Source organism: Macaca nemestrina, chromosome 12, assembly GCF_043159975.1.
Source record: "Macaca nemestrina isolate mMacNem1 chromosome 12, mMacNem.hap1, whole genome shotgun sequence".
NCBI classification, from domain to species: Eukaryota; Metazoa; Chordata; class Mammalia; order Primates; family Cercopithecidae; genus Macaca; species Macaca nemestrina.
In genome coordinates, this window is record NC_092136.1 from 18,067,088 (window position 1) to 18,094,499 (window position 27,412).

The window sequence follows — 27,412 nt, forward strand, 5'->3', positions numbered from 1 at the left end:
AATAATAGATTTTTGTTAAAATACTTCTTTAGCTCTATTCAAGAAAAGAAGATGGCCCCATCCCTGTCCTGTATCCCATGAATACAAGCCACACTAAATCTTTTCCTTTCTAGCCACACAACAGTGTTATTTCAAGAAAACGAAACAAGACAGAGAAAGCAAAATTACCTATTACCTATTGGCACATTTTGGTTATGTCAAGTCTGGGCTTAAGCCCTGTGGGTCCCGTTAAGCTTTTTTTATTCTGTATCAAGCAGGAATGTCTTGAGTTCTTTCTAATCCACATACATCATGTCTTTGAAGTGTCAAAAGTCCCATCCTTTGCTGCCCCTGCAGTAACCTGCTTGTGGAACTCTTTAAGAACATCCAGCTGGCCAGGCCTGATGTGGATGTAAGACCGGATCTTGGTGATGGCTCTTACAGCCTCCTCTGGACTCCATCTGTGCACCTGAAGTACAGGGTTGAGAAATCAGCAGAGAAAGAAAGAAGCAGGTGTCAGGCCGGGCGCGGTGGCTCAAGCCTGTAATCCCAGCACTTTGGGAGGCCGAGATGGGCGGATTACGAGGTCAGGAGATCGAGACCATCCTGGCTAATATGGTGAAACCCCATCTCTACTAAAAAATACAAAAACTAGCCGGGTGAGGTAGTGGGCACCTGTAGTCCCAGCTACTCGGGAGGCTGAGGCAGGAGAATGGCGTAAACCTGGGAGGCGTAGCTTGCAGTGAGCTGAGATCCGGCCACTGCACTCCAGCCTGGGTGACAGAGCGAGACTCCGTCTCAAAAAAAAAAAAAAAAAAGAAGGTGTCAACGTGCCCTTCACACATGAGCAGGTGCTAAAGGACTTCGAGAGTTTCATTTCTTTGGAAACTCCATTTTGGAGGCATTAAAAATCATGCTTCTTGTATTATAAATGGGAGAGTACTGTAACCACTGCAGTCAGCCAGTCTCACAATACTATGCAACAGGCCAGGTGGAAAGTCAGTCTTTCTACCCAATTCTTGCTCTGCCAAATCCTAGAAAAAGAAAGTTGCACATGAGAAGCTGAGGTCCTAAGTTCAAGACTGCCTCAGCCTACTCCACATTCTCTCCGAGCTGGGCTTTTGGTTAAAAGAACTTCTAGAAACAAGTATGCAATAGATGTTTTGTTTGTTTTTTATTGAGACAGTGCCTCGCTGTGTCACCCAGGCTGGAGTGCAGTGGCGATCTCAGCTCACTGCAAGCTCCGCCTCCCGGGTTCACGCCATTCTCCTACCTCAGCCTCCCGAGTAGCTGGGACTACAGGTGCCCGCCACCACGCCCAGCTAATTTTTAGTATTTTTAGTAGAGACGAGGTTTCACCGTGTTAGCCAGGCTCAATCTCCTGACCTCGTGATCCGCCCGCCTCTGCCTCCCAAAGTGCTAGGATTACAGGCGTGAGCCACCGCGCCCGGCCTGCAGTAGATGTTTTTATGCAACTTGTCACCATGGCTAGAAAAACAAGTACTCATAATTTAAATAGGAGGGTTAACATGTCCTAAGGATACTCATTGGTTTAGAACTGAACAGAACCAAGAAAATACAGATTTCTAGTTTGCTAATTCAATTCTCACTGGGTGCAAAATACCCTCCTGAGACCCTGAGTCCAGCAGAGTCCTTATGACCGAAATTTTAGTATCGTTCAACTACATACAATCACACCAGTCCACAGTAACACAAGGCCAAACTTAGCTATTCACATGACTTAGAAAATGCTCTGTGGGAGCCATTTTGTAACTCAGGTTACAAAATGATGATGGACTACAGGGTATTTGTTTCTCCTAAATATTTTTAAAGCATCCCACCTGCCAATCATGACAAATTAACAGGCAGAATCTAGTTTGGAGCCTGTTTCCAGAAACTAATATCCAGAACTTGACTCTGGAATACTTGAAGAAACTTGAGTACTATAAAGCTGAAAATGATCATCACTATTATCTACAGTATTGTTCCCTGACATGGTATTAGAACAAGTGTCTAGCCTTTTGCTGGGGTTGAATATCTTTTGCAACTCCATTTTTAGAGTGCCCGCTGTAGCCAGCACTTGATGTAATTTCTTTTTTAAACTTCATAATACATTTAGTTTGAGAAAACAGCATTAGGTATCAGTCACTTTTGCTGATCCTCACTGGCAGGCGGCAGAGCCCCAGGTTAGCCTGTCACAAGGCTCAGGTGCTTTCCATCATACCACACCACCTCCCAACAGCCTGAAATCAAGCACACAGCTCCTTCCAACAAGGCCCACCAGTAGACCATGCTATTGAAGTTCTGGAAATCTGCTATAAATGGGACCAGAAAGATTTTTTTTTTTTTTTTTTGAGAGAGGGTTTCACTGTGTCGGCCATGCTGCAGTGCAGTGGCACAAATCATGGCTCACTGCAGCCTCTACCTACCGGGCTCAGGTGATCCTTCCATCTCAGCCTCCCAAGTAGCTGGGACTACAGGTGCACACCACCAAACCGAGCTAACCTTTTGTATTTTTTGTAGAGACGGCTTTGCCATGTTGCCCAGTCTGGTCTCAAACTCCTGGGCTCAAGCCATCCTCCCACTTCAAGCCTCCCAAAATGCTAGGATTGTAAGCATGTACCACGATGCCCAGCCCAGAAAGAACTTTTGTACCTGAATCAGGTATGCTGCCACCATAGTGGCACTCCTGGAGCGCCCAGCCTTACAATGCACGTAGACACACTGGCCCAGCGACTGGTACTTGAGAGCAAATTGGACTCCCTTCTGGAGGTTGTCCAAGGTAGGGATCCCAGTCATGTCTACTGTGCTGAGCCGCAGCTGCTCGACTCCTAGTCTCTTCCACTCCTGGAACCAGGTCCACCAGTATGAAAAAGAATGAAAAAAACCTGATGTGGGTGGGATGATAAGGGGCTCCTAAGAGGCAGCAAAGCAACAGGGAAGTTTCAGGGTTTACTACAATGGGAATACACTGTTTCCTGTTTTCTAAAATAGAAACTCCTTACAGAAATGCTTTTTTTTCCCATTCCGGGTGAGGACAGAAATGTCTTTAAAATGGCTGGCCTACATAGTTGGTTTTTCATCAAACAGCAGCTATGCTGCTGAGTTAGAATTATGTCCAAGATTTAAAGTGTTCCTTTTCGGCCGGGCGCGGTGGCTCAAGCCTGTAATCCCAGCACTTTGGGAGGCCGAGACGGGCGGATCACGAGATCAGGAGATCGAGACCATCCTGGCTAACATGGTGAAACCCCGTATCTACTAAAAAATACAAAAAAAACTAGCCGGGCGAGGTGGCGGGCGCCTGTAGTCCCAGCTACTCGGGAGGCTGAGGCAGGAGAATGGCGTAAACCCGGGAGGCGGAGCTTGCAGTGAGCTGAGATCCGGCCACTGCACTCCAGCCTGGGAGACAGAGTGAAACTCCGCCTCAAAAAAAAAAAAAAAAAAAAAAAAGTGTTCCTTTTCTTTTATTAAGACAGAGTCTCGCTCTGTTGCCCAGGCTGGAGTGCAGTGGTGTGATCTCAGCTCACTGCAACCTCCACCTCCCGGGTTCAAGCGATTCTCCTGCCTCAGCCTCCTGAGTAGCTGGGCCCACAGGCACGCGCCACCAAGCCTGGCTAATTGTATTTTTAGTAGAGACGGGATTTCATCATGTTGGCCAGGATAGTCTCGAACTCCTAACCTCAGGTCATCTGCCCGCCTCAGCCTCCCAAAGTGCTGGGATTACAGGTGTGAGCCACCACACCAGCAGGTAAAGTGTTCTTAAACTACCCTTTGTGTACTTGAATATTTAGCTGCAAAATATTAGCTATATATATTTTAGCTGCAAAAAATTCAGCTGCAAACATCTTAACATTTTATTTCGGCCGGGCATGGTGGCTCACGCCTGTAATCCCAACGATTTGTAAGGCTGAGGTGGGCAGATCACCTAAGGTCAGGAGTTCGAGACCAGCCTGGCTAACATGGTGAAACCCTGTCTCTAATAAAAATACAAAAATTAGCCAGGCCTGGTGGCGGACGCCTGTAATCCCACCTACTAGGGAGGCTGAGGCAGGAGAATTGTTTAACCCAGGAGAGAGAGGTTGCAGTGAGCAGAGATCACACCATTGTATTCCAGCCTGGGTGACAAGAGAAAAACAACATCTCAAAAAATATACATATTTTATTTTAGAGACACGATCTCGCTATGTCGCTCAGGTCAGAGAGCAGTGGTGTGCAATCATGGCTCCCTGCAGCTTCAAACTCCTAAGCTCAAGCAGTCCTCCCACCTCTGCCTCCTGAGAAGCTGTGACTACAGCTGCACGCCACTGTGCCTCGCTAATTTTGTTATTTTTGTGTGTGGAGATGGGGGTCTCGCTATGTTGCCCAGGCTGGTCTCAATCTCCTGTCCTCAAGCCATCCTCCTGTCTCAGCCTCCCAAAGTGTTGGGATTACAGGCATGAGCCACCAGGCCCAGCCAGTGTAACTTTTTTTGTATAATTTTGGCACCTGTGTAGTGATTCAGCTGCAGATTTGGGGTACAATATTTTGCCAGGGCTTTCTATTTCTCTGTCCATAAGTCTCCTCTTTTTTTACCACTTTTTTTTGAGGAAGCACATGGTAGAAAATAGGGTTATCATTTTAAAATTAAAAGAATGGGCCAGGCGCAAGACTCCGTCTGGAAAACAAAAAAAACAAAAAAAAATTAAATTAAAACAATGCACTGACCTTCATTAGTGCAATGTCATCACTTACAAAGAAGAAATAGGTGGCCAGGTGCGGTGGCTCACGCCTGTAATCCCAGATTTTGAGAGGCCAAGGTGGGTGAATAGCCTGAGGTCAGGAGTTCGAGATGACTCTGGCCAACATGGCGAAACCCTATCTCCACAAAAAATACAAAAATTAGCCAGGCATGGTGGCGGGCACCTGTAATTCCAGCTACTTGGGAGGCTGAGGCAGGAGAATCACTTGAACCGGGAGGCAGACGTTGCAGTGAGCTGAGATTGCACCATTGTACTCTAGCCTGGACAATGGAGTAAGATGTGAGACTCTGTCTCAAAAAAAAAAAAAAAAAAAAGAAGAAATAAGAGAAATAAGGTCTCTGGCAACTGGGCAAACTTTATGCTTTAAGACTTCAGATATCCTCCAGTTACTCTTATTATTAACCTCTTAATAATGAGTATCGGAGACTGTATGGTTCTGAATGAAGGTCAGTTTTTTTTTTTTTTTTTTTTTTTTTTTTTTTTTTTTTTTTGAGACGGAGTCTCGCTCTGTCGCCCAGGCTGGAGTGCAGTGGCCGGATCTCAGCTCACTGCAAGCTCCGCCTCCCGGGTTCACGCCATTCTCCTGCCTCAGCCTCCCCAGTAGCTGGGACTACAGGTGCCCGCCACCTCGCCGGGCTAGTTTTTTGTATTTTTTAGTAGAGACAGGGTTTCACCATTTTGGCCAGACTGATCTCAAACTCCTGACCTCACACGATCCACCCACCTCAGCCTCCCAAAGTGCTGGGATTACAGGCGTCAGAGCTACCACGCCTAGCCAAGTCACAAATATTTCCAGCCAAGTCACAAATATTTTTAAGGTTTCAAAAAATCCTCAGGTTGCCGGGCGCGGTGGCTCAAGCCTGTAATCCCAGCACTTTGGGAGGCCGAGACGGGTGGATCACGAGGTCAGGAGATCGAGACCATCCTGGCTAACACGGTGAAACCCCGTCTCTACTAAAAAATACAAAAAACTAGCCGGGCGCGGTGGCGGGCGCCTGTAGTCCCAACTACTCGGGAGGCTGAGGCAGGAGAATGGCGTGAACCCGGGAGGCGGAGCTTGCAGTGAGCTGAGATCCGGCCACTGCACTCCAGCCTGGGCGGCAGAGCGAGACTCCGTCTCAAAAAAAAAAAAAAAAAAAAAAAATCCTCAGGTTGAAATAATAGTATCTTCATCATGCTATATCAGTAAAACAAATGAGAAAGATAATTGTTTAGTGCTATTAGATGCCAAACACTATAAAGATAGGGCAACATTTTTAATCACATTGTAGATAACATCTTCTTTTTTTTTTTTTTTTTGGGATGGAGTCTCGCTCTGTCGCCCAGGCTGGAGTGCAGTAGCCGGATCTCGGCTCACTGCAAGTTCCGTCACCCGGGTTTACGCCATTCTCCTGCCTCAGCCTCCCGAGTAGCTGGGACTACAGGCGCCCGCCACCTCGCCCGGCTAGTTTTTTGTATTTTTTTAGTAGAGACGGGGTTTCACCGTGTTAGCCAGGATGGTCTCGATCTCCTGACTTCGTGATCCGCCCGTCTCAGGTTCCCAAAGTGCTGGGATTACAGTCTTGAGCCATCGCGCCCGACCAGATAACATCTTCTAATAACCATTGTGGAAGATTCCACAAACAAGCCAGTCACATTTAATCAAAGTTATGCTTTAGGCCTAAACTTCGTTATGAGAGAACTTTGTAGTTCCACCATGATTTCTAACATATGACTAAAAATTCCCCCAAATCAGAGCCAAATTAACTCTACAGTTTATGAAAATGTGGGGAGGGGGACGCATTAAGGGGGTGCTTTTCTTCTTATAGTTGGCAGGGCCTTCATCTGGAATCGTTAACACTGGGAATGCTGACCCATACTCAGAGCTCAAAGTGCAGAAAGAATGAATGAAATCAGGAAGGCACAGGAAAGTTGCCTTTCAATTTTAGTTTCTGATTTTGTTTACTGAAATAAGAATACATTACATTCGTTCACAAAGGAGAAATCAGACTTTGTCAACTTGCACTTTTTTTTTCTTTTTTTTTTTTTGAGACTGTGTCACTCCTGTCGCCCAAGGCTGGGCTGGAATGCAAGATGTCGGCTCACTGCAACCTCCACCTCCCCGGCTCAAGTGATTCTCCTGCCTTAGCCTCCCAAGTAGCTGGGACTACAGGCGCACGCTACCATTCCCGGCTACTTTTTGTATTTTTGTAGAGATGGGGGCCTCGCCATGTTGCCCAGGTTGGTCAGGAACTCCTGGGCTCAAGTGATCTGCCCGCCTCCTCCTCCCGCCTCCCAAAAGTGCTGGGATTACAGGCGTGAGTCACCGCGCCCGGCCCAACTTGAACTTTTAAATAAACGCCTTTCACAGTTTCTAGCCTACCTCCAGGTGCCGTTTAGAGGACCAGACTGGAGGCAAAGCAGCTTGGGACGCCTGGCTCTGGGGCATGATGACCTCCCCCAAACTTCTCTAGCCGTCCCAGGCCCAGGGCGGTGGGCGAGGGGAGCGGGCCCCCGAGCCTGCCCCGCGGCCCGGTCCCTCACCTGTGAAGAGTGGCACAGGAACCTCGTCTCATACTCCTCGTTCATGGTGATCACCCCGCGCACGTTCTCGTCCTGTACCAGCTGCCGAGGCAAAGAGGTGGCTCAGCAAAGACGGTGGAGACCCCAGCGGCCCGACAGAGACGGAACGGCGGGGACGGGGCAGGTGCCCGGGCTCCCCGGCCTGGCTCACCTGGCGCGTCAAGCTCCGCAACGGCAGCGCGCCCAGCAGCACTGTGGGGTCGATGCGGTGGTACCAGTCCCGGTGCGCCCGACCCGGCACCTTCCCGCGGAACAGGGTGTAGAGCAGCGTCGGGTAGAAGAGCACCCGCGCCAGGCCGGCCTCCAGCAGCGCGGTGGCCGCCATCCCGCGCCACCCGGCCCGGCGCAGAGGCGACCCATCGGCCCCCGCGCTCGCGGTCTGGACACGCGAGAAGAGCAGGCGGGTGCCGGGGCGGGGCTGCCAGCTGCACGAGGCCTCTCGCGGGCTCGCACCGGGTGACGGCGGGCTGGCCTGGAGCCCCCGGGGCGGGCCGCGGGGCTCTGGAGGAGGGCCCGGCGGTCTCGGGGGAGGGACCGAGGACTCCTGGGCGGGAAACTGGAACCCCGGCCAAGGGAGAGCGCGTCGCGGGCCAGACACGTGTGAGCCCCGTAGCGTGGGAAACTGAGGCCCTCGCCTGTGGCCGGTGACCTCCTTCCTCCGAGGGAAGGGGTGTGACCCCAGGGGAGGAGAGCAGGAAGGACACTCCCTCCAACCCTCGACCAGAGAAGGGGGCAGTGACCCTAAGTGCGGGTGTGACCCCACCAAAGGGAAGAAAAGACAAGGAAGAGGCTGTGTGCCAGGTAGCCCTGAAGAGGAGAGTGGAAGGACTTAGAGCTTTGAAACAGAGGAGCTACCTGGGTGAGGGCCTGATCCCAGGGTGAACAGGGGACTTGGGCTGAGGTCGCCTTCCTCCTCCCCTACCCGTCCCAGGGCACGGCTCCCTCCATCATCTGACCAAACAGCAGTGTTTACATAGCAGGAAAAAATAGGAAAACATGCATTATAATGTATTAATATATCATTAAAAAATTATGAAAAGCTCAAATATGAAACCTGCAATCTACAAAAAGGTAAGTAGAATGGTTGTAATGCCAGCTATTTACTTTTTTGTTGTTTGTTTGTTTTGAGATGGAGTCTCACTCTGTTGCCCAGGCTGGAGTGCAGTCACACGATCTCGGCTCACTGCAACCTCCGCCTCCTGGTTCAAGCGATTCTCCTGCCTCAGCCTCCCGAGTAGCTGGGATTACAGGTGTGTGCCACCACACCCAGCTAATTTTTGTTTTTAGTAAAGATGAGGTTTCACCATGTCAGCCAGGCTAGTCTCGAACTCCTGACCTCAGGTGATCCACCTGCCTCGGCCTCTCAGAGTGCTGGGATTACAGGCATGAGCCACTCGGTGGGCCTATTTATATTTAAATCTTTCTCTGAAACAGGCATCTGGTGTTTTTTTTTCTGTTTGTTGTTGTTGAGACAGAGTCTTACTCTGTGGCCCAGGCTGGTGTGCAGTGGCACTATCTTAGATCACTGCAATCTCTGCCTCCCTGGTTCAAGTGATTCTCCTGCCTCAGCCTCCCTAGTAGCTGGGACTACAGGTGTGCACCGTCACTCCTGGCTATTTTTGTTCGTTTGTTTTTGTTTTTGAGACAAAGTCTCGCTCTGTCACCAGACTGGAGAGTACAGTGGCAAGATCTTGGCTCACTGCAACCTCCGCCTCCTGGGTTCAAGTGATTCTCCTGCCTCAGCTTCCCAAGTAGCTGGGATTATAATAAGCACATGCCACCACTCCCAGCTAATTTTTGTATTTTTAGTAGAGATGGGGTTTCACCATGTTGGCCAGGCTGGTCTCAAACTCCTGACCTCAGGTGATCCATCCCCCTTGGCCTTCCAAAGTGCGGGGATTACAGGCATGAGCCACCCCACCTGGCCCATCTGGTGGTTTTAAAAGATTCATTTTCTTTTCTTTTTTGAGATGTAGTCTCCTTCTGTTGCCTAGGCTGGAGTGCAGTAGCGCCATCTCGGCTCACTGCAACCTCCGCCTCCCGGGTACAAGCAATTCTCCTGCCTCAGCCTCCCCAATAGCTGGGACTACAGGTGCCCACCACTATGCCCGGCTAATTTTTTGTGTGCTTTTAGTAGAGACAGGGTTTCGCCATGTTGGCCGGACTGCTCTCAAACTCCTGACCTCAGGTGATCCATCCGCCTTGGTTTCCCAAAGTGCTGGGATTACAGGCGTGAGCCACCCCCGACCTGATTTTAGAATATTTTCATTGCCCTCAAAATAAGCCCCATATCCATTAGCAGAGACACCATTTTCTCCCAATCATCCTCCAGCCTTAGGCAAACACTAACCTACTTTCTGACTCTATAGATTTACATGTTTAGCATGTTTAGGGCATTTCTTCTTTTTACTTTTCTTCTTTTTTTTTTTTTTTTCTAGGAAACAGGGTCTCACTGTCACCTAGACTAGAGCACAGTGGCAGCGTGACCATGACTCACTGTAGCCTTGACATTTTGGGTACAAGCAATCTTCCCACCTCAGCCTCCCAAGGAGTTGAGACTACAGACGTGTGCCACGATGCCTGGCTAATTTTTTATTATTTGTGGTGATGGGGTCTCACTGTGTTGCCCAAACTGATCTCAGGGCTGGGCACAGTGGCTTACTCCTGTAATCCCAGCACTTTGGGAGGCTGAGGCAGGCAGATCACCAGAGGTCAGGCGTTTGAGACCAGCGTGGTCAACATGGAGAAACCCCATCTCTACTAAAAACATACAAAAATTAGCCAGGTATAATAGTGGGCGCCTGTAATCCCAGCTACTCGGGAGGCTGAGGCAGGAGAATCACTTGAACCCGGGAGGCAGAGGTTGTGATGAGCCAAGATCACGCCACTGCACTTCAGCCTGGGTGACACCATGTCAAAAAACAAAACAAAACAAAACAAAGTGATCTTGAATTCCTGGGCTCAAACAATCCTCCCGATTTGGCCTCCCAAAGTACTGGGATTATAGGTCTGAACTACTGTGTCTAGCCTAGTGTATTTCAAATAAATGGAGTCATACAATATGTGTTCTTTGTATCTGGCTTCTTCTTTTTTTTTTTTTTTTTTTTTTTTTGAGATAGAGTTTCACTCCTGTTGCCCAGGCTGGAGTGCAATGGTGTGATTTTAGCTCACTGCAACCTCCACCTCCTGGGCTCAAGCAATTCTCCCACCTCAGCCTCCTGAGTAGCTGGGACCACAGGTGCGCACCACCACACCTGGTGGCAAATTTTTGTATTTTTGGTAGAGATGGGCTTTCACCATATTGTCCAGGTTGATCTCGAACTACTGGACTCAAGTGATCTTCCTGCTTCAGCCTCTCGAAGTGCTGGCATTGCATGCGTGAGCCACCCCACCCTTTTTTTTTTTGAGATGGAGTTTCATTCTTGTCGCCCAGGCTGGAGTGCAATGGCATGATCTCAGCTCACTGCAACCTCCGCCTCCCAGGTTCAAGCAATTCTCCTGCCTCAGACTCTCTAATAGCTGGGATTACAGGCATGCACCACCACTCCCAACTAATTTTATATTTTTAGTAGAGACGGTTTCTCCATGTTGGTCAGCCTGGTCTCGAATTCCCGACCTCAGGTGAACTGCCCGCCTGGGCCTCCCAAAGTGCTGGGATTACAGGTGTTAGCAACTGCATGTGGCCTTTTTTTGTTTTTCTTTTTCTTTTCCTTTTTTTCAGACGGAGTCTCTCTGTTGCCCAGGCTGGAGTACAATCTCGACTCACTGCAAGCTCCGCCTCCCGGGTTTACACCATTCTCCTGCCTCAGCCTCCTGAGTAGCTGGGACTACAGGCGCCCGCCACCACATCTGGCTAATTGTTTGTATTTTTTTTTTTTTTTTTTTTTTTGAGACGGAGTCTCACGCTGTTGCCCAGGCTGGAGTGCAGTGGCGCGATCTCGGCTCACTGCAAGCTCCGCCTCCTGCCTCCGCACGCCATTCTCCTGCCTCAGTCTCCTGAGTAGCTAGGACTACAGGCGCCCGCCACCGTGCCCGGCTAATTTTTTGTATTTTTAGTAGAGATGGGGTTTCACTGTGGTCTCGATCTCCTGACCTTGTGATCCGCCCGCCTCGGCCTCCCAAAGTGCTGGGATTACAGGCTTGAGCCACCGCGCCCGGCTTGTATTTTTAGTAGAGATGGGGTTTCACTGTCTTAGCCAGGATGGTCTCAATCTTCTGACCTCATGATCCGCCCATCTCAGCCTCCCATAGTGCTGGGATTACAGGTGTGAGCCACCACACCCAGCCTTTTTTTCTTAATAGATATCTCTTTGCTTAGAGATATCTGTCTTATGCTTAGAATGTTTTCAAGGATCGTCCATGTTGTAGCAAGTATCAGACTGTCCTTCTTTTTTTTTTTTTTTTTTGAGACGGAGTCTCACGCTGTTGCCCAGGCTGGAGTGCAGTGGCGCGATCTCGGCTCACTGCAAGCTCCGCCTCCTGGGTTCACGCCATTCTCCTGCCTCAGCCTCCTGAGTAGCTAGGACTACAGGCGCCCGCCACCGTGCCCGGCTAATTTTTTGTATTTTTAGTAGAGACGGGGTTTCACTGTGGTCTCGATCTCCTGACCTTGTGATCCGCCCGCCTCGGCCTCCCAAAGTGCTGGGATTACAGGCTTGAGCCACCGCGCCCGGCCAGACTGTCCTTCTTTTTATTGCCAAATAATATTTCAATATATGGACAGACCACATGTTTTTATCCGTTTATCAGTTGATGGACATTTGAGTTGTTTCCATTTTTGGCTATGTTGAACAATGCTGCTGGGAACATCTGCATACAACTTCTGGACATAGGTTTTCATTTCTTTTGTATATTTGACTAATCATGGAATTATGAGGTTATAGAGTATTACTATGTTTAACCTTTAGAAGAACTGTCAGTTTTCCAAAGTGACTGCACCTTTTTGCATTCCCACCAGGAGAGTATGGAGGGTTCCAATGTTGCCATGCCACATGGTCGCCAACACTTATTATCTGTCTTTCATTATAGCCATTTTAGTGGGTGTGGTGTCTCTTTGTGGAATAAACTTTTTTTTTTTGAGACGGAGTCTCGCTTTGTTGCCCAGACTGGAGTGCAGTGGCGTGGTCTTGGCTCACTGCAAGCTCTGCCTCCTGGGTTCATGCCATTCTCCTGCCTCAGCCTCCCGAGTAGCTGGGACTATGGGCGCCCGCCACCACGCCCGGCTTATTTTTTGTATTTTTGGTAGAGATGGGGTTTCTCCGTGTTAGCCAGGATGGTCTCAATCTCCTGACCTCGTGATCCACCCGCGTTGGCCTCCCAAAATGCTGGGATTACAGGCCTGAGCCATTGCGCCCGGCCAGGAATAAACTTTTAAATGTGGAATAATTTAGATGCACAGAAAGGTTTTAAAAATAGTACTGAGAGTCCATTATGTCCTTCCCCCTCCAATGTTAACATTTTTTTTGGTAACAGCTTTATTGAGGTATAATGCATATGCCTTATCACCCTCCTAACTATACAATTCAGTGTTTATTAATATACTCACAGGGTTGCACAACCATCACCAATATCTAATTTTAGAAAATTTCATCATCCCTAAAAGAAATCCTATACCCATTAGCAATCACTCCCCATTCCCTCATTACCTGACAACCACGAATTGACTTTCTGTCTCAGTGGACCTGCCTATTCCAAACATTTCATATACATGGATCATACAACATGTGGTCTTTGTATATTCATGTACACATATTGATAAAGGTCATTATAACTATATAATATTATAACTAGAAAATGTTTTGTTTTTTGTTTTTGAGACAGAGTCTCACTCTGTCACCCAGGCTGGAGTGCAGTGATGTGTACATTATATAATATGTATATTATATGATATGTATATTATATATGATATGTATATTATAAATTATATGTGTTATATGTTATATGTATATTATATATAATATGCATATTATATATGTATATTATATATTGTATGTACATTATATATGTATATTATATATTGTATATCATATATCTATTATATAGTATGCATGTTATATATTATATAGAATGCACATTATATATAGAATGCATTATATATTACATATAGTATGTATATTATACATTATATATAGTGTGTATATTATATATTTTATATACATATAAAATCAGAAAGTCTGCATTTTGGTAAAATAATGGATCTAGTTAATAGCCATCAATGGATAAAAGCATTAGATGAAACACTTATAGGAAACTTGACCACAGAGGGATCAGGCTGAGGCCACCTCAACCACGGATGAGTCTGTGTCACTAAAAACAGGACAGACAACCTGACGTCATAGGCTATAGGCCTCCAGATGTGATGCAGTGTGATGCTTGCAGCACCACCTGAATATAACCAGGCCTTAAGAGTTTTCTTTCTGGCCAGGCGCGGTGGCTCACACCTATAATTCCAACACTTTCGGAGGCTGAGGCGGGCAGATCACCTGAGGTTAGGAGTTCAAGACTAGTCTGGCCAACATGGAGAAACCCTGTCTCTACTAAAAATACAAAAAATTAGCTGGGCATGGTGGTGGGTACAGGTAATCCCAGCTACTCGGGAGGATGAGGCAAGAGAATTGCTTGAACCCGGGAGGCAGAATTTGCAGTGAGCTGATATTGCACCATTGCACTCCAGCCTGGGCAACAAGAGTGAAATTCCGTCTCAAAAAAAAAAGAGTTTTCTTTTTTTCTTTTAGAGACAAGGGCAGGGCGAGGTGGCATGTGCCTGTAAGTCCCAACTACTCGGGAGGCTGAGGCAGGGGAATCACTTGAGTCCAGAAGTTCTGGGCTATAGTGCACTATGTCAATCAGGTGTCTGCACTAAGTTCAGCATCAACATCATGACCTCCAGAGAGTGGGGGACCACCAGGTTACCTAAGCAGTGGTGAACCATTTCAGGCTGGAAATGGAACAGGTCAAAAATCTCATGCTGATCTGTAGTGGAATCATGCCTGTGAAAAGTCACTGCACACGAGCCTGGGCAATATAGCAAGATCTTGTCTCTTTAAAAAGAAAAACAGGCCGGTCATGGTGGCTCACGCCTGTAATCGCAGCACTTTGTAAGGCCAAGGCGGGCGGATCACGGTGTCAGGAGATTGAGAGTATCCTGGCTAACACGGTGAAACCCCGCCACTACTAAAAATACAAGAAATTAGCCAGGTTTAGTGGCATGCGCCTGTAGTCCCAGCAACCCAGGAGGCTGAGGCAGGAGAATCACCTGAACCTGGGAAGGGGAGGTTGCAGTGAGCCAAGATTGTGCCACTGCACTCCAGCCTGGGCCACAGAGCCAGACTCCATCTCAAACAAAAACCAAAAAACAAACAAAAAAAACCAAGAAAGAAAAGTAAATAGGCCAGGCGCGGTGGCTCCCAGCACTTTGGGAGGCTTAGGTGGGTGGATCACCTGAGGTAAGGAGTTCAAGGCCAACCTGACCAACATGGCGAAACCCTGACTCTACTAAAAATACAAAATTACCCAGGCATGGTGGCGCTTGCCTGTAATCCCAGCTACTCCGGATCTGAGGCAGCAGAATCGCTTGAATCTGAGAGGCAGAGGTTGCAGTGAGCCAAGGTGGTGCCACTGCACTCCAGCATGGGCAACAGAGCGAGGCTCCGTCTCAAAAAAAAAAAAAATTAATAATAAATAAATAAATAAAAACCAAATAGAGACAGGGTCTTACTCTGTTGCCTAGGCTGGAGTGCAGTGTCATGATCATAGCTCACTGCAACCTGGAACTCCTGGGCTGAAGGGGTTCTCCTACCTCAGCTTCTTAAGAAGCTGGAACTGCAGATGTGCATGCCACCATGCCAGGCAAACATTTTTAAATTTTTTATTTATGTGGAGATGGTGTCTTATTATGTCGCCTGGGCTGGATTTGAACTCCTGGCCTCAAACAGTCCTCCTGCCTTGCCCTCCAAGGTAGCTGGGATTATGGGAGTAAGCCATCATGCCTGGCTATCATCATCTCCTCTATAATTATTTCTCTATTGTTATATGGCTATGAATGAACTATAATTTATCAGTCTCCTTTTATATCAAATTTTATGCTGTTTAAACAATGTTATGGCCAGGTGTCATGGCTCACACCTGTAATCCCAAAACTTTGGAAGGCCGAGTGGGGAGGGTCGCTTGAGCTCAAGAGTTTGAGACCAGCCTGGGCAACATAGTGAGACCCCTGTCTCTACAAAAGAAAAAAAATTAGTTGGACATGGTGGCACACACCTGTGATCTCAGCTACTCACAAGGCTCAGGTGGAAGGATCGCTTGAACCCAGGAGTTCAAGGTTGCAGTGGCTATGATAGCACCACTACACTCCAGGCTGGGTGACAGAGCAAGACCCTGTGTCTAGAAAAATAAAAATAAAAAATAAAACATGTTACAGTCTCTGCCATTATCCATGAATCTTTCCTTAGGATAAATTCCTAGAAAGGTATGTAAAAGTTCAGATTCCTCTAGGCAGATTACCTGAACTTTACTCCCTCCACCACTTGGAGAAGTCTATTTCTCTGCACTCTTACTAACACTGGCTATTTTTTTTTTTTTTTTTTTTTTGAGACAGAGTCTTGCTCTGTCGCCCAGGCTGGAGTGCAGTGGTTCGATCTCGACTCACTGCAACCACTATCTCCCAAGTTCAAGTGATTCTTTCTCAGCCTCCTGAGTAGCTGGAACTACAGGCACCTGCCATCATGCCCGGCTGATGTTTGTATTTTTCAGTAGAGACAGGGTTTTGCCACGTTGGCCAGGCTGGTCTTGAACTCCTGACCTCAGGTAATCCATCTGCCTCGGCCTCCCCAAGTGCTAGGATTACAGGCATGAGCTACTGCGCCTGGCCAACACTGGCTTTTTTAAAAAATAAATCTTAATCTATTTGTAAGGCAAAACATGAAACAGGAAGCTTTACATACTGTTAAATCTCACACTAGGCTTTTTTTTTTTTTTTTTTTTTTTTTTTGTATTTGGATTGTTTAGCATTTTGTCTATGCTGCTGAAACCTTTTGAAGTTACAAAATCTATTTGCGTTCTTCATGTAATTGTTCTTCCCCCCAACCTTGGGCTAACAGGCTGTGGCCTTCCTCGGTAACTCAATGCAAGAGTGATATTAATACCTTGCAAGTTCCTCCCTTGCAAATGGGAGCCCTAAGTCAAGGTGCAGATAGAATAGGAAAAAGCTTCTGGTTGCTCTTCAAGAAGTATCTATTGAGTTAGATACAATGAAAAGCAACAGCGATATTAGGAGAATAACAAGATGGGTATGGAAAAGTTTCTAGTTGCTCTTCAAGAAATATTTATTGAGTCAGATACTGTGAAAAGCACTGGAGATATAACAAGATGGGCGTGGTGCCTGTCCTTATTTAGCTCATGGACAGGTTCCAAGAAGCTTCTAAAGGCTGAACATTTCATTCGTTTTCCATACCTGGCACTTAGATATACCTATTAATTAAGTCAACAATATTTATTCAGCATGTACTATGGATTAGGCATTATCGAGGCCCTGAGGATAGAGCAGTGAAATAAAACAGACAAAACCTCTATCCTCATGAAGTTTACCTTTTGGTTTACCTTCTGGGCTACTGTCAATAAAACAAGTAAAATATGTAAGTACAAAATATACTGTGAGGCCAGGTGCAGTGGCTCACGCCTGTAATCCCAGCACTTTGAGAGGCAGAGGCAGGCAGAACACTTGCAGTCAGGAGTTTGAGTCCAGCCTGGCCAACATGGTGAAACCCTGTCTCCACTAAAAATACAAAAATTAGTCAGGCGTGGTGACGGGCGCCTGTAAGCTACTTGGGAGGCTGAGGCAGGAAAATTGCTTGAACCTGGGATGTGGATGTTGCAGTGAGCCAAGATTGCACCACTGCACTCCAGCCTGGGTGACAAGAGCAAGACTGTCTCAAAAAAAAAAAAAAAAAAAAAAAAAAACAACCCAAAAAAACAAAACAAAACTGTGTTAGATAATGATAAGTGTTTTGGATAAAAATGAAAGTGGGATTGAAAGCATGGGGGTGTGTGTATGTGTGTGCATAGTGTGCATACGTATGCCATGCATGTGAGCAATGTAAAATAGGGTGCTCAGGGAAAAGTGGACTAAGAAGGTGACACTTAAGTCAAAGTCTGAAGGAGATGAGGAAGTGAGCCATGTGGATATCCACATGATTCTATGGAGCACAAAAGGAGACAGATTCTCTGCTTGAAACATTTCTATAACCTATAGGAGGAAATATATGGTAATATTTTTGACAACATTCTGTAAGCTATAATGGTCTATAAATACAGAATGTTTTCAGTCAATTACACATAAAACTATTAACAAGAACAAGATCATATTATCAGCATTATGAATGTATATAAAACTACCCAGTACAATTAGGGAATATGATCATGTACAATTTAAGGACTAAACGGTACCAGAAAAACTGTGGTTAGTTTTTTTTTCCCCTCCAAAGGCGACAGAGGAAAACCCTTGAGGCCTTGAGGCTTCTGCTTGGAAGCCCACTTGTTTGTGGTAAGGTAGGATATAATCAGTATTTGTGGGTATAAAAAAATTATATTCTCTGGGAAGCCAGATGATGTTGCAGAGAAACCATCGCATGAGTTATTTGCATGTTGATGGGGCCAAAAGCTTCCAGAACAAAGTTTTGTTAACCTGCATTTAACTGCCTCACAAGGTCTGGAACCTACGTAATAAACATTGGCTCAAACAACAACAAACTGTACTGCTTGCGTTCCATCTACACCCAGGGATTCCTGAGTAACTCGGGAGGAAGTCTTTAAAGACCTAACCTGAGTTGTTAAGAAAATATATATACATTTTTTTTTTTCTGGGAAAAGCAGGTTATGGCTGAGCAATCGGTCTCTTAATAGAATCTTTGTGAACTTCCTGATGTCGCAGCGATCGTTGCCAGGTTGTGCGTTCACACTGATTATCTTGCTAAAAGGCACTCCCTGCACTTGGAACACACATATCCACATCCCAGCAAAGAAGGAAGGCCTGGATGCTGTTGCTTATCTGTTGGGGCAAAAAGGGGCGTGCCATGTGCCCAACGCTGGCCAAGCACCAGTCACTCCTTCACTCATCCATTTATTCAACAAATATCTTATTATGCTCCTACTCAGTGCCCAGTAGAGGTGCCTCCTTGCCCACCAGGGTCATCTAGCGCTCCTGTGGGTGCGGTGGGCGGAGTCAAGAACTTGATTCCCAGGCCTGGCTCTTCCCTCCAGTAGGGCTCGGAGACAAAGAGATGTGCCCCTGCAGCTCCTTCGGCTGAGGGCTCCGCCCGCGGCCCCAGGGGCTTAGGCGCGGCAGCTCCTCCACTTCCCCGCCCGAGGGGGCGCTGCAGTGCCCGACGCTCGGCCCGCCCCTACGCCGCGCTCCGCTCGCATCTGCGCTGCGGGCGGCACCGCGGTGATACGTTCCCCTTCGTCGCGCTCCCCCTCCTCCTCCGCCCTCCCCGCCGGTGGTAGGTGCCGGAAGTGCCGCCATTTTGGGGTGTTCTGCTCTGGCGGCAGCGGCTGCAGCGGCGGCGGGACGCGGAGGCTCCCCCGGGATTCGGCCTCAGCAGCGAGGCGGCGGCGGCGGCGGCGGCTGCGGAGGCGCAGGTAGCAGCTGAGGCAGCGGCGGGCTCAGGTGCAGCCGCTGGTGAGTGCTGCGGGCGCAGGATAACGGGCCGCGAGAGGGAGGGAGGGAAAGAAGGCAAGAGGGAGGCGCCGCGGGGCGGGTCCGGTTCGGGAGGCCGCGGGTCACAGGGCCCTCCGGGCGCGGCCTCTCCTCGTTCTCTGCGTCCTGGGGCAGGGCTGCGATCTCCTCCTGCATGTCGGGGTCCCAGGCTCCCCGGGTCCTGTCGGGCTTGCCCGGCGCGTGCCCCCGCGCCCTGGGAGACCCGCCCTCCTCGTGGCCTTGCTTCTTCTCCCCGCGCCCTTTACCTTCACCCTCTGGGCTCAAAGGCCTCGTTCCCTACCCAGTGCTAGCTCCGTTTTCCTCCTCTTTCTGGCTGCCGTGCTGGACCCAGGCTTCCTGCCCGGGACACCCCATCTCTGCCCCTGTCGCCTCACGTGTTCTTGGTGTTCACCACTGTGGGTACCGAAGGGTCTCCGCCCCTAAAAGGCAGCGCTTTTCTGGAGCCTCGAGAGCCCCTCGTTTCTCGCCCTAGATCCGCTAGGGCCTTGGCTTGCCCTCCCCCCACATCAGGTGCTCACCCTGTCGTGGCCTAGTAGCTGGGCAGGAATCTCGCACCCGGGAGCGCGGGGAACACATTAAAGCGCTTTCTTCGCTAGGGAACAGGCTTTGAATTTAAAACCGGTGGTGTCTTGGTTGTGGTCTTTCGGGCAGGATGTTGTTTTAGTTCTCGGAGACCATTGCACATGCACCAAGGAGCTTCTCATTGGTTTAGGCTCATACCCATAGTTGAGGGTAATGTGGTGAGATTTGGATTGGAATCTGTTTCCGCAAAATGGAATCTCTTTCTCGCCAGGAGAGAGCTGTAGGTTTGTTACCTTCGAGTAAAAAGACTGTATAACAGTTTTAAGGAGCATGAAATGCTTTATAATGTGTGCAGTGTAAGAGGTTACGAATACTCAATCTTTTACAGGAACTTCATTTTTTTTTTTTTTTTTTTTTAAGACGGAGTTTCGCCCTTGTTGCTTAGGCTGGAGTGCAGTGGCGCGATCTCGGCTCACTGCAACCTCCCCAGGTTCAAGCGATTCTCTTGCCTCAGCCTCCCAAGTAGCTGGGATTACAGGCATGCGCCACCACTCCCGGCTAATTTTTGTATTTTTAGTAGAGACGGGGTTTCACCATGTTGATCAGGCTAGATGTTCCCGAACTCCTGACCTCGGGTGATCCACCCGCCTCCCAAAGTGCTGGGAGTACAGGCGTGAGCCACCGCGTCCGACCGACCGGAACTTCACCTTTTGAAGGTCTTTTCACTGTCTTTGATTACCCGTGAATTGGGAAGGCTTTAATTGCATGCTTTCCCCTTGCCCACAAGTGTAGTTTCTCTCTAAGTGCTATGGAAGTTTCAGCCTCTCCATTAATCCTTGGTGAGAATGAAGGCGTCTCCATATAGAATCACCCTTTCTGTTTTAGCATTAATGAGTCCACTTAGAAAATCATGGGATTACTATAGCGTGCACAAACTGTTGCTACGGTGATTTTCTTCTCATGCTAATTTTTGTATTCTTCTGGCTTTACTTCCCTAGTATGTGGTTTCTGATGATGAGTTAGCCAAGATTAAAGCAGCACTGTTGGTAAAGCAAAGCTGGAGCTTTCAGCTGTTGCTTTAACCAGGAAGGTTATGGTTCCCCTAGTGGTTCTTTTCTCATGACAGTCCACCACCTGTTTCCATTAAGAATGGCCTTAGGCCCAGAGCATAGACCTCAACTTCTATTCAGCCATTCATTCTGATCCCTTTAAAGAAAAGAAAACCCAGGGTTTTCTTTAAAGATTGTGCTATCTAGACTTAAGATCCACTAGCAGGAGGGGCTGTTAGAGATGGAATATCTTTTCTAGAACCCGTTCACTTTTTGGATGAAGAAACTGAGAGCCCTAGAAGTTAAGTGACTTACTTGCCCAAGGTTATGGTTTTTTTTTAAACAATATCATGAGTATAATAATGCAGTCTACCCTTTGAGATGTAATGAAATGGGAAAGGACCCTGACTTGAAGTTAGAACTAGGCCTGGATTGTAATGCTTGCTCTGTCATTTACTAGTTATACAACCTTGGCAAGTCACTCAACTGTTCTGCTCCTCAGTTTATTCTCACCTGCAAAATGAAAGAAACAGCATCTGTCTCACATGGTATTAGTTCAGCTTCTGTAATATGGTGAAATACCCATGATGTAATAATAGGCAGACAGTGAAGTTTTTAGCCAAAATGATTTATTTTTCTAAAGATTTCCATGTATTTTTCTTAATACAGAAGTTACAGATTCATTATAAAAAATACATATAAGTCAAAAAAGGAAGAAACTCACCCATAGTGTCACCACTCAGAGATGATTGTTAAATATTGGGTCTTTATCTTGCCCATCATTTTTATATGCTACAGAAATGCCTATTTTCGCAAAACAGGCTTATCCTAGTCACAGTTTTGTGATGTGGGTCCAGTCCCAAACCCCCAGCCCCGACCCCGCCATGGAGTCTTGCTCTGTCACTCATACTGGAGTGCAGTGGTGTGATCTCAGCTCACTGCAACCCTGCCTGCCGGGCTCAAGCAATTCTCCTGCCTCAGCCTCCTGGATAGCTGGTATTACAGGCACTTGCCACTGTGCCCAGATAGTTTTTGTATTTTTAGTAGAGATGGGGTTTCACCATGTTGGCCAGGCCCATCTAGAACTCCTGACCTCAGGTGATTTGCCCATCTCAGCCTCCCAAAGTACTGGGATTATAGGCGTGAACTACCATGCCTGGCCTTTATTTATTTATTTATTTATTTATTTATTTATTTATTTTTGTAGAGACAGGGTGTCACTGTTTTGCCCAGGCTGGTTTTGAACTTCTGAATAAAGATGTGAGCCACTGAGCCTGGCCTACATGTTAAAATTGTGGTTAAAAACACAAAATTGGCTGGGCGCGTTGGCTCACGCCTGTAATCCCAGCACTTTGAGAGGCCGAGGCGGGCGGATCACGAGGTCAGGAGTTCGAAACCAGCTGGCCAATATGGTGAAACCCCGTCTATACTAAAAATACAAAAATTAGCCAGGTGCAGTGGCATGTGCCTGTAGTCCCAGCTACTTGGGAGGCTGAGGCAGGAGAATCGCTTGAACCTGGGAGGTGGAGGTTGCTGGGAGCTGAGATTGCGCCACTGCACTCCAGCCTGGGCGACAAGGCAAGACTCTGTATCAAAAAAAAAAAAAAAAGACTCACAACATTTACTAACTTAGTCATTTTTAAGTGTTCTGTGACGTTAAGTACATTCACACTTTTGGAAAACAGATCTGTGAGTTTTTCATTTTGCATATCTAAAACTCTATACCTGTTAGACAACAGCTCCCCTTTTCCCCTTCCCACTAGCCCCTGGTAACCACCATTATTTGTGTTTCTACGATTTTGACCACTTTAGATAACATCATGTAAGTGGTCATGTCTGGTTTTTGTGACAGACTTATTTCACTTAGTGTAATGTCCTGAAGACTCATCCATGTTGTACTATGTGACCGGATTTATTTCCTTTTTAAGGCTAATACTTCATTGTGTATATATATATCATGTTTATGGACTGCATCCACTAATGGACTTTTGGGTTGCAGCTACCTCCTGGCTATTGTGAATAGTGCTGCTGTGACTGTGTGTGCAAATAGGTATTCCAGCCTCTGGAACAGTATCATTTGTTTTGGATATATACTCCAAAGTGGGATTGCTGGATGAAGTGATCATTCTGTTTTTAATTTTTATTATTTTGAAAGAATGCAGTCCACTGGAATAGTTTTTTTTATTTTTATTTTTTTAAGAACCCCTATACTGCTTTCTATAGAAGTTGCACCATTTTACAGTCTCACCAGTAGTACCCAAGGGTTCCAGTTTCTCCACATCCTCACCAATCTTTTTTTTTTTTTTTTTTTTTTTTTGGTGGCCATCTTAATGGGTGTGAGACACCTCACTGTGGTAGTTTTTATTTGTATTTCTCTGCTGACTAGTGATGTTGAGCATCTTTTTGTATGCTTGGCCATTTATATATTATCTTTGGAGAAATGTCTGTTCAAGGCCATTTCCCAGTTCTTAATCAAGTTTTTTGGTTTTTGTATTGTTGAATTATAGACGTTCTTTATATTTCCTGGATTTTTTTTTGAGACGGAGTCTCGCTCTGTTGCCCAGGCTGGAGTGCAGTGGCGTGATCTCTGCTCACTGTAGCCTCCACCCGCTGGGTTCAAGCGATTCTCCTGCCTCAGCCTCCTGAGTAGCTGGGACTACAGTCATGTGCTACCATGCCTGGCTAATTTTTGTATTTTTAGTAGAGAGGGAGTTTCACCATGTTGGCCAGGCTGGTCTTGAACTCCCGACCTCAGGGGATCCGCCCACCTCAACCTCCCAAAGTACTGGGATTACAGGTGTGAGCCACCACACCCAGCCTCTATTTTCTGGATATTAACCCCTTATTAGATAGATGATTTGCAGATATTTTCTCCCATTCCGTAATTTGTCTTTTCACTTTGTTGATTGTATGCTTTGATACACAAAATATTTCATGTTTGATATAGTCCTATTTGTTTATTTCTGGTTTTGTTGCCTGTGCTTTTGGTGTCATATCCATGAAATCATTGTCAAATCCAGTATCATGAAGTTTTTCCCCTATATTTTCTTCTAAGAGTTTTATAGTTTTAGGTCTTACATTTAGGTTGTTTTAACCTTTTTTTTTTTCTCTTTTCTTTAAGACGGAGTCTCACTCTTTCGCCCAGACTAGAGTACAGTGACTCGATCTTGGCTCACTGCAATCTCTGCTGCCCTGGTTCAAGCGATTCTTCTGCCTTAGCCTTCCTAGTAGCTGGGATTACAGGTTCCTGCCACCGTGCCTGGCTAATTTTTGTGTTTTTAGTAGAGACGGGGTTTGACCATCTTGGCCAGGCTGGTCTTGAACTCCTGACTTCGTGATCCACCTGCCTTGGCCTCCCAAAGTGTTGGGATTACAGACATGAGCCACTGCGCCCGGCCCGTTTTAACCCTTTTTAAGTGTGTAATTTAGTGACATTAATTACATTGAGATGTTGTGCAGTCATCACTGTGATCTTTCCAAAATGTTTTCATCACCCTAAACAGAACCTCTGTAACCATTAAGCAATAACGCTCAATTTTCCCTTCCCCCCTGCCTCTTGTAGCCTCTAATCTATCTTTGTGTCTGTGAATTTGCTTATTCTCGATTTTTTTTTTTTTTTTTTTTTTTGAGACGGAGTCTCGCTCTGTCGCCCAGGCTGGAGTGCAGTGGCGCGATCTCGGCTCACTGCAAGCTCCGCCTCCCGGGTTCACGCCATTCTCCTGCCTCAGCCTCCCGAGTAGCTGGGACTACAGGCGCCCACAACCGCGCCCGGCTAATTTTTTGTATTTTTAGTAGAGACGGGGTTTCACCGTGGTCTCGATCTCCTGACCTTGTGATCTGCCCGCCTCGGCCTCCCAAAGTGCTGGGATTACAGGCGTGAGCCACCGCGCCCGGCTATTCTAGATATTTCATGTAACTGGAATCATGTAATACTTGGCTTTTTGTGTCTAGCTTATTTCACTTAGCATGTTGTTTTCAAGGTCCATGCGTCATTTTGTAGTATGTATCAGGACCTAATTTCCTTTTTTGTTTTTTTTTTTTTTTTTTTTGAGATGGAGTTTCACTCTTATCGTCCAGGCTGGAGTGCAGTGGTGCGATCTCGGCTCACTGCAACCTCCGCCTCCCGAGTTCAAGCTGCCTCAGCCTTCGGAGTAGCTGGGACTACAGGCATGAGCCACCTAGCCTGGCTAATTTTGTATTTTTAGTAGAGATGGGGTTTCACCATTTTGGCCAGGCTGGTCTCAAACTCCTGACCTCAGGTGATCCACACGCCTTGGCCTCCTAAATTGCTGGGATTACAGGCATGAACCACTGTGCCCGGCCCTGATTTCCTTTTATGGCTGTGTTCCTCTACTACTTGAGGTCAGGAATGTCTCCTTTATTTTTCTGTCCTCTGTTGGAGTTCTGTAAAGGTTTAATTGATTATAATTGACGCTCTTCATGTGGATTGCCAATCACAAGAGAGATGTCTACTGACATATTCAAACTTCTTGAAAATACACATATGTCAGCATGTATAATAAAGTAGTCTATAGCGATAATCCGAATCACTGTGTATAGTATTTAAAATTTCTAATCTAGTCAGATTTTCCTATCTTTGAATGTACAGCATTTTCTTTTTTCTTTTTTTCTTTTTGGAGACAGAGTTTCGCTCTTGTTGCCCAGGGTTAAGTGCAATGGTGCAATCTTGGCTCACTGCAACCTCCACCTCCTGGGTTCAAGTGATTCTCCTGCCTCAGCCTCCCAAGTAGCTGGGATTACAGGCATATGCCACCACCCCCAGCTAATTCTTTGTATTTTTAGTAGAGACGGGGGTTTCTCCATGTTGATCAAGCTGGTCTTGAACTCCCGACCTCAGGTGATCCGCCCACCTCAGCCTCCCAAAGTGCTGGGATTACAGGCGTGAGCCACCGTGCCCGGCACAGCATTTTCAAATAATGTGTACTGAAAAATATCACTTGGAGAGGTTAAGAATTGACAAGTTCCTGCCTTTGCTTTATACCTATAATATATGAATGACTTTGTTAGGTGGATCAATTTCTAGGTATTGTATGTTGTGCACAGATAAATTTGTAAATCTGCCATTAATGGCCTAGTTAGGCTAATACTTTCGGGTATGAACATTTCAGAGATATTCATAGGTGCCAGGCACGGTGGCTCACGCCTGTAATCCCAGCACTTTGGGAGGCCAAGGTGGGCAGATTACGAGGTCAAGAGATTGAGACCATCCTGGCCAACGTGGTGAAACCCTGTCTCTACTAAAAATACAAAAATTAGCTGGGTGTGGTGGCACTCACCTGTAGTCCCAGCTACTCAGGAGCGTGAGGCAGGAGAATTGCTGGAATCCGGGAGGCAGAGGTTGCAGTGAGCTGAGATCACGCCACTGCAGTCCAGCCCGCCAATAGAGCGAGACTCTGTCCCAAAAAAAAAACAAAAAAACTCAAAGGTCTCTCAGTTTGTTCTAGTGTGAAGAAAGTTGGCCAGGCGTGGTGGCTCACACCTGTAATCCCGGCACTTTGGGAGCCTGAGGCAGGCAGATCATCTGAGGTCGGGAGTTCAAGACGAGGCTGACCAACATGGAGAAATGCTGTCTCTACTAAAAATACAAAATTAGCCAGGTATAGTGGTGCATGCCTCTCATCCCAGCTACTTAGGAGGCTGAGGCAGGAGAATCGTTTGAACTAGGGAGGCAGAGGTTGTGGTGAGCCAAGATGGCGCCACTGCACTCCAGCCTGGGCGACAAGAGCAAAACTCCTTTCTCTCCCCGGCGCCCTGCCCCCCAAAAAAAGATACTGAGAGTATCTGTCAATTGCATGAAAGGCCTTTCTCCTATTTTTCTCCCTTAAAAAAAATTAGGGAGGCCGAGGTGGGCGGATCACAAGCTCAGGAGATCGAGACCATCCTGGCTCACACGGTCAAACCCCGTCTCTACTAAAAATACAAAAAATTAGCCAGGCGTGGTGGCGGGCGCCTGTAGTCCTAGCTACCCGGGAGGCTGAGGCAGGAGAATGGCGTGAACCCAGGAGGCGGAGCTTGCAGTAAGCTGAGATGGCGCCACTGCACTCCAGCCTGGGTGAGAGTGTGAGACTCCATCTCAGAAAAAAATTTATATATATGTATATATGAGAGGGACTGGGCATGGTGGTGCATGTGTGTAATCCCAGCACTTTTGGAAGACTGAGGCAGGTGGATTGCTTGAGCCCAGGAGCTTGAGACCAGCCTGGGCAACATAGCTAGACCTCATCTCTACAAAAAATACAAAAATTATTGTATTTTTGTACAAATTTTGTAAAACTTTCGTATAAAAAGAAGAAATAGAAAAAAGGTCTCTGGCAGCTGGGCAAACTTTATGCTTTAAGACTTCAGATTTGCTCTTTGTTATTAATCTCTTAATAATGCTCATTATTAACAATATGTTCCTTACTATTAACATCTTAATAACCTCTTAATAACTTATTATTTACCTCTTAATAATGGGTATTGGAGACTTTATGGCTCTGACTGAAGGTCAATATTTATTTATTTATTTATTTTTGAAATGGAGTCTCGCTCTGTCACCCAGCCTAGCGTGCAGTGGTTCAATCTCAGCTCACTGCAACCTCTGCCTGGAGGGATTCAAGCAATTCTCATGCCTCAGCCTCTCAAGTAGCTGGGATTATAGGTGCCCGCCACCACGTCCAGCTGAGTTTTGTATTTTTAGTAGAGACAGAGTTTCTCCATGTTGGTCAGGCTGATCTCAAATTCCCGACTTCAGGTGATCTGCCCACCTCGGCCTCCCAAAGTGCTGGGATTACAGGCGTGAACTGCTCCACCCGGCCTTAATTTTTGTATTTTTATTAGAGATGGGA

General features: G+C 46.9%; 2 protein-coding genes across 37 annotated transcripts in view; one reads left to right on the forward strand and one right to left on the reverse strand.

The window, feature by feature from the left end:
• Positions 1-100: 100 nt before the first annotated feature.
• On the reverse strand, positions 101-7,654 carry LOC105471695 (protein tyrosine phosphatase mitochondrial 1). Its single transcript, XM_011724443.3, has 4 exons — positions 7,432-7,654; positions 7,242-7,322; positions 2,635-2,826; positions 101-448 (listed from the first exon to the last, which is right to left on the reverse strand). The coding sequence occupies exons 1-4, from the start codon at positions 7,603-7,605 to the stop codon at positions 290-292; spliced, it is 606 nt and encodes a 201-aa protein (XP_011722745.1). The 5' UTR covers positions 7,606-7,654; the 3' UTR covers positions 101-289.
• Positions 7,655-18,802: 11,148 nt separating this feature from the next.
• The window catches only part of LOC105471691 (CUGBP Elav-like family member 1), a 93,979-nt gene continuing 85,369 nt past the window's right edge, over positions 18,803-27,412 (forward strand). For 18 of the 36 annotated variants that reach the window (XM_071074642.1, XM_071074656.1, XM_071074668.1 and 15 more), the window contains exon 1: positions 18,804-18,954. The gene's annotated coding sequence lies outside the window, so the exon portion shown is untranslated. Of the gene's footprint in view, positions 18,955-27,412 lie in introns of all 36 variants that reach the window. The other 18 variants (XM_024789707.2, XM_071074660.1, XM_071074662.1 and 15 more) reach the window with 6 other exon arrangements.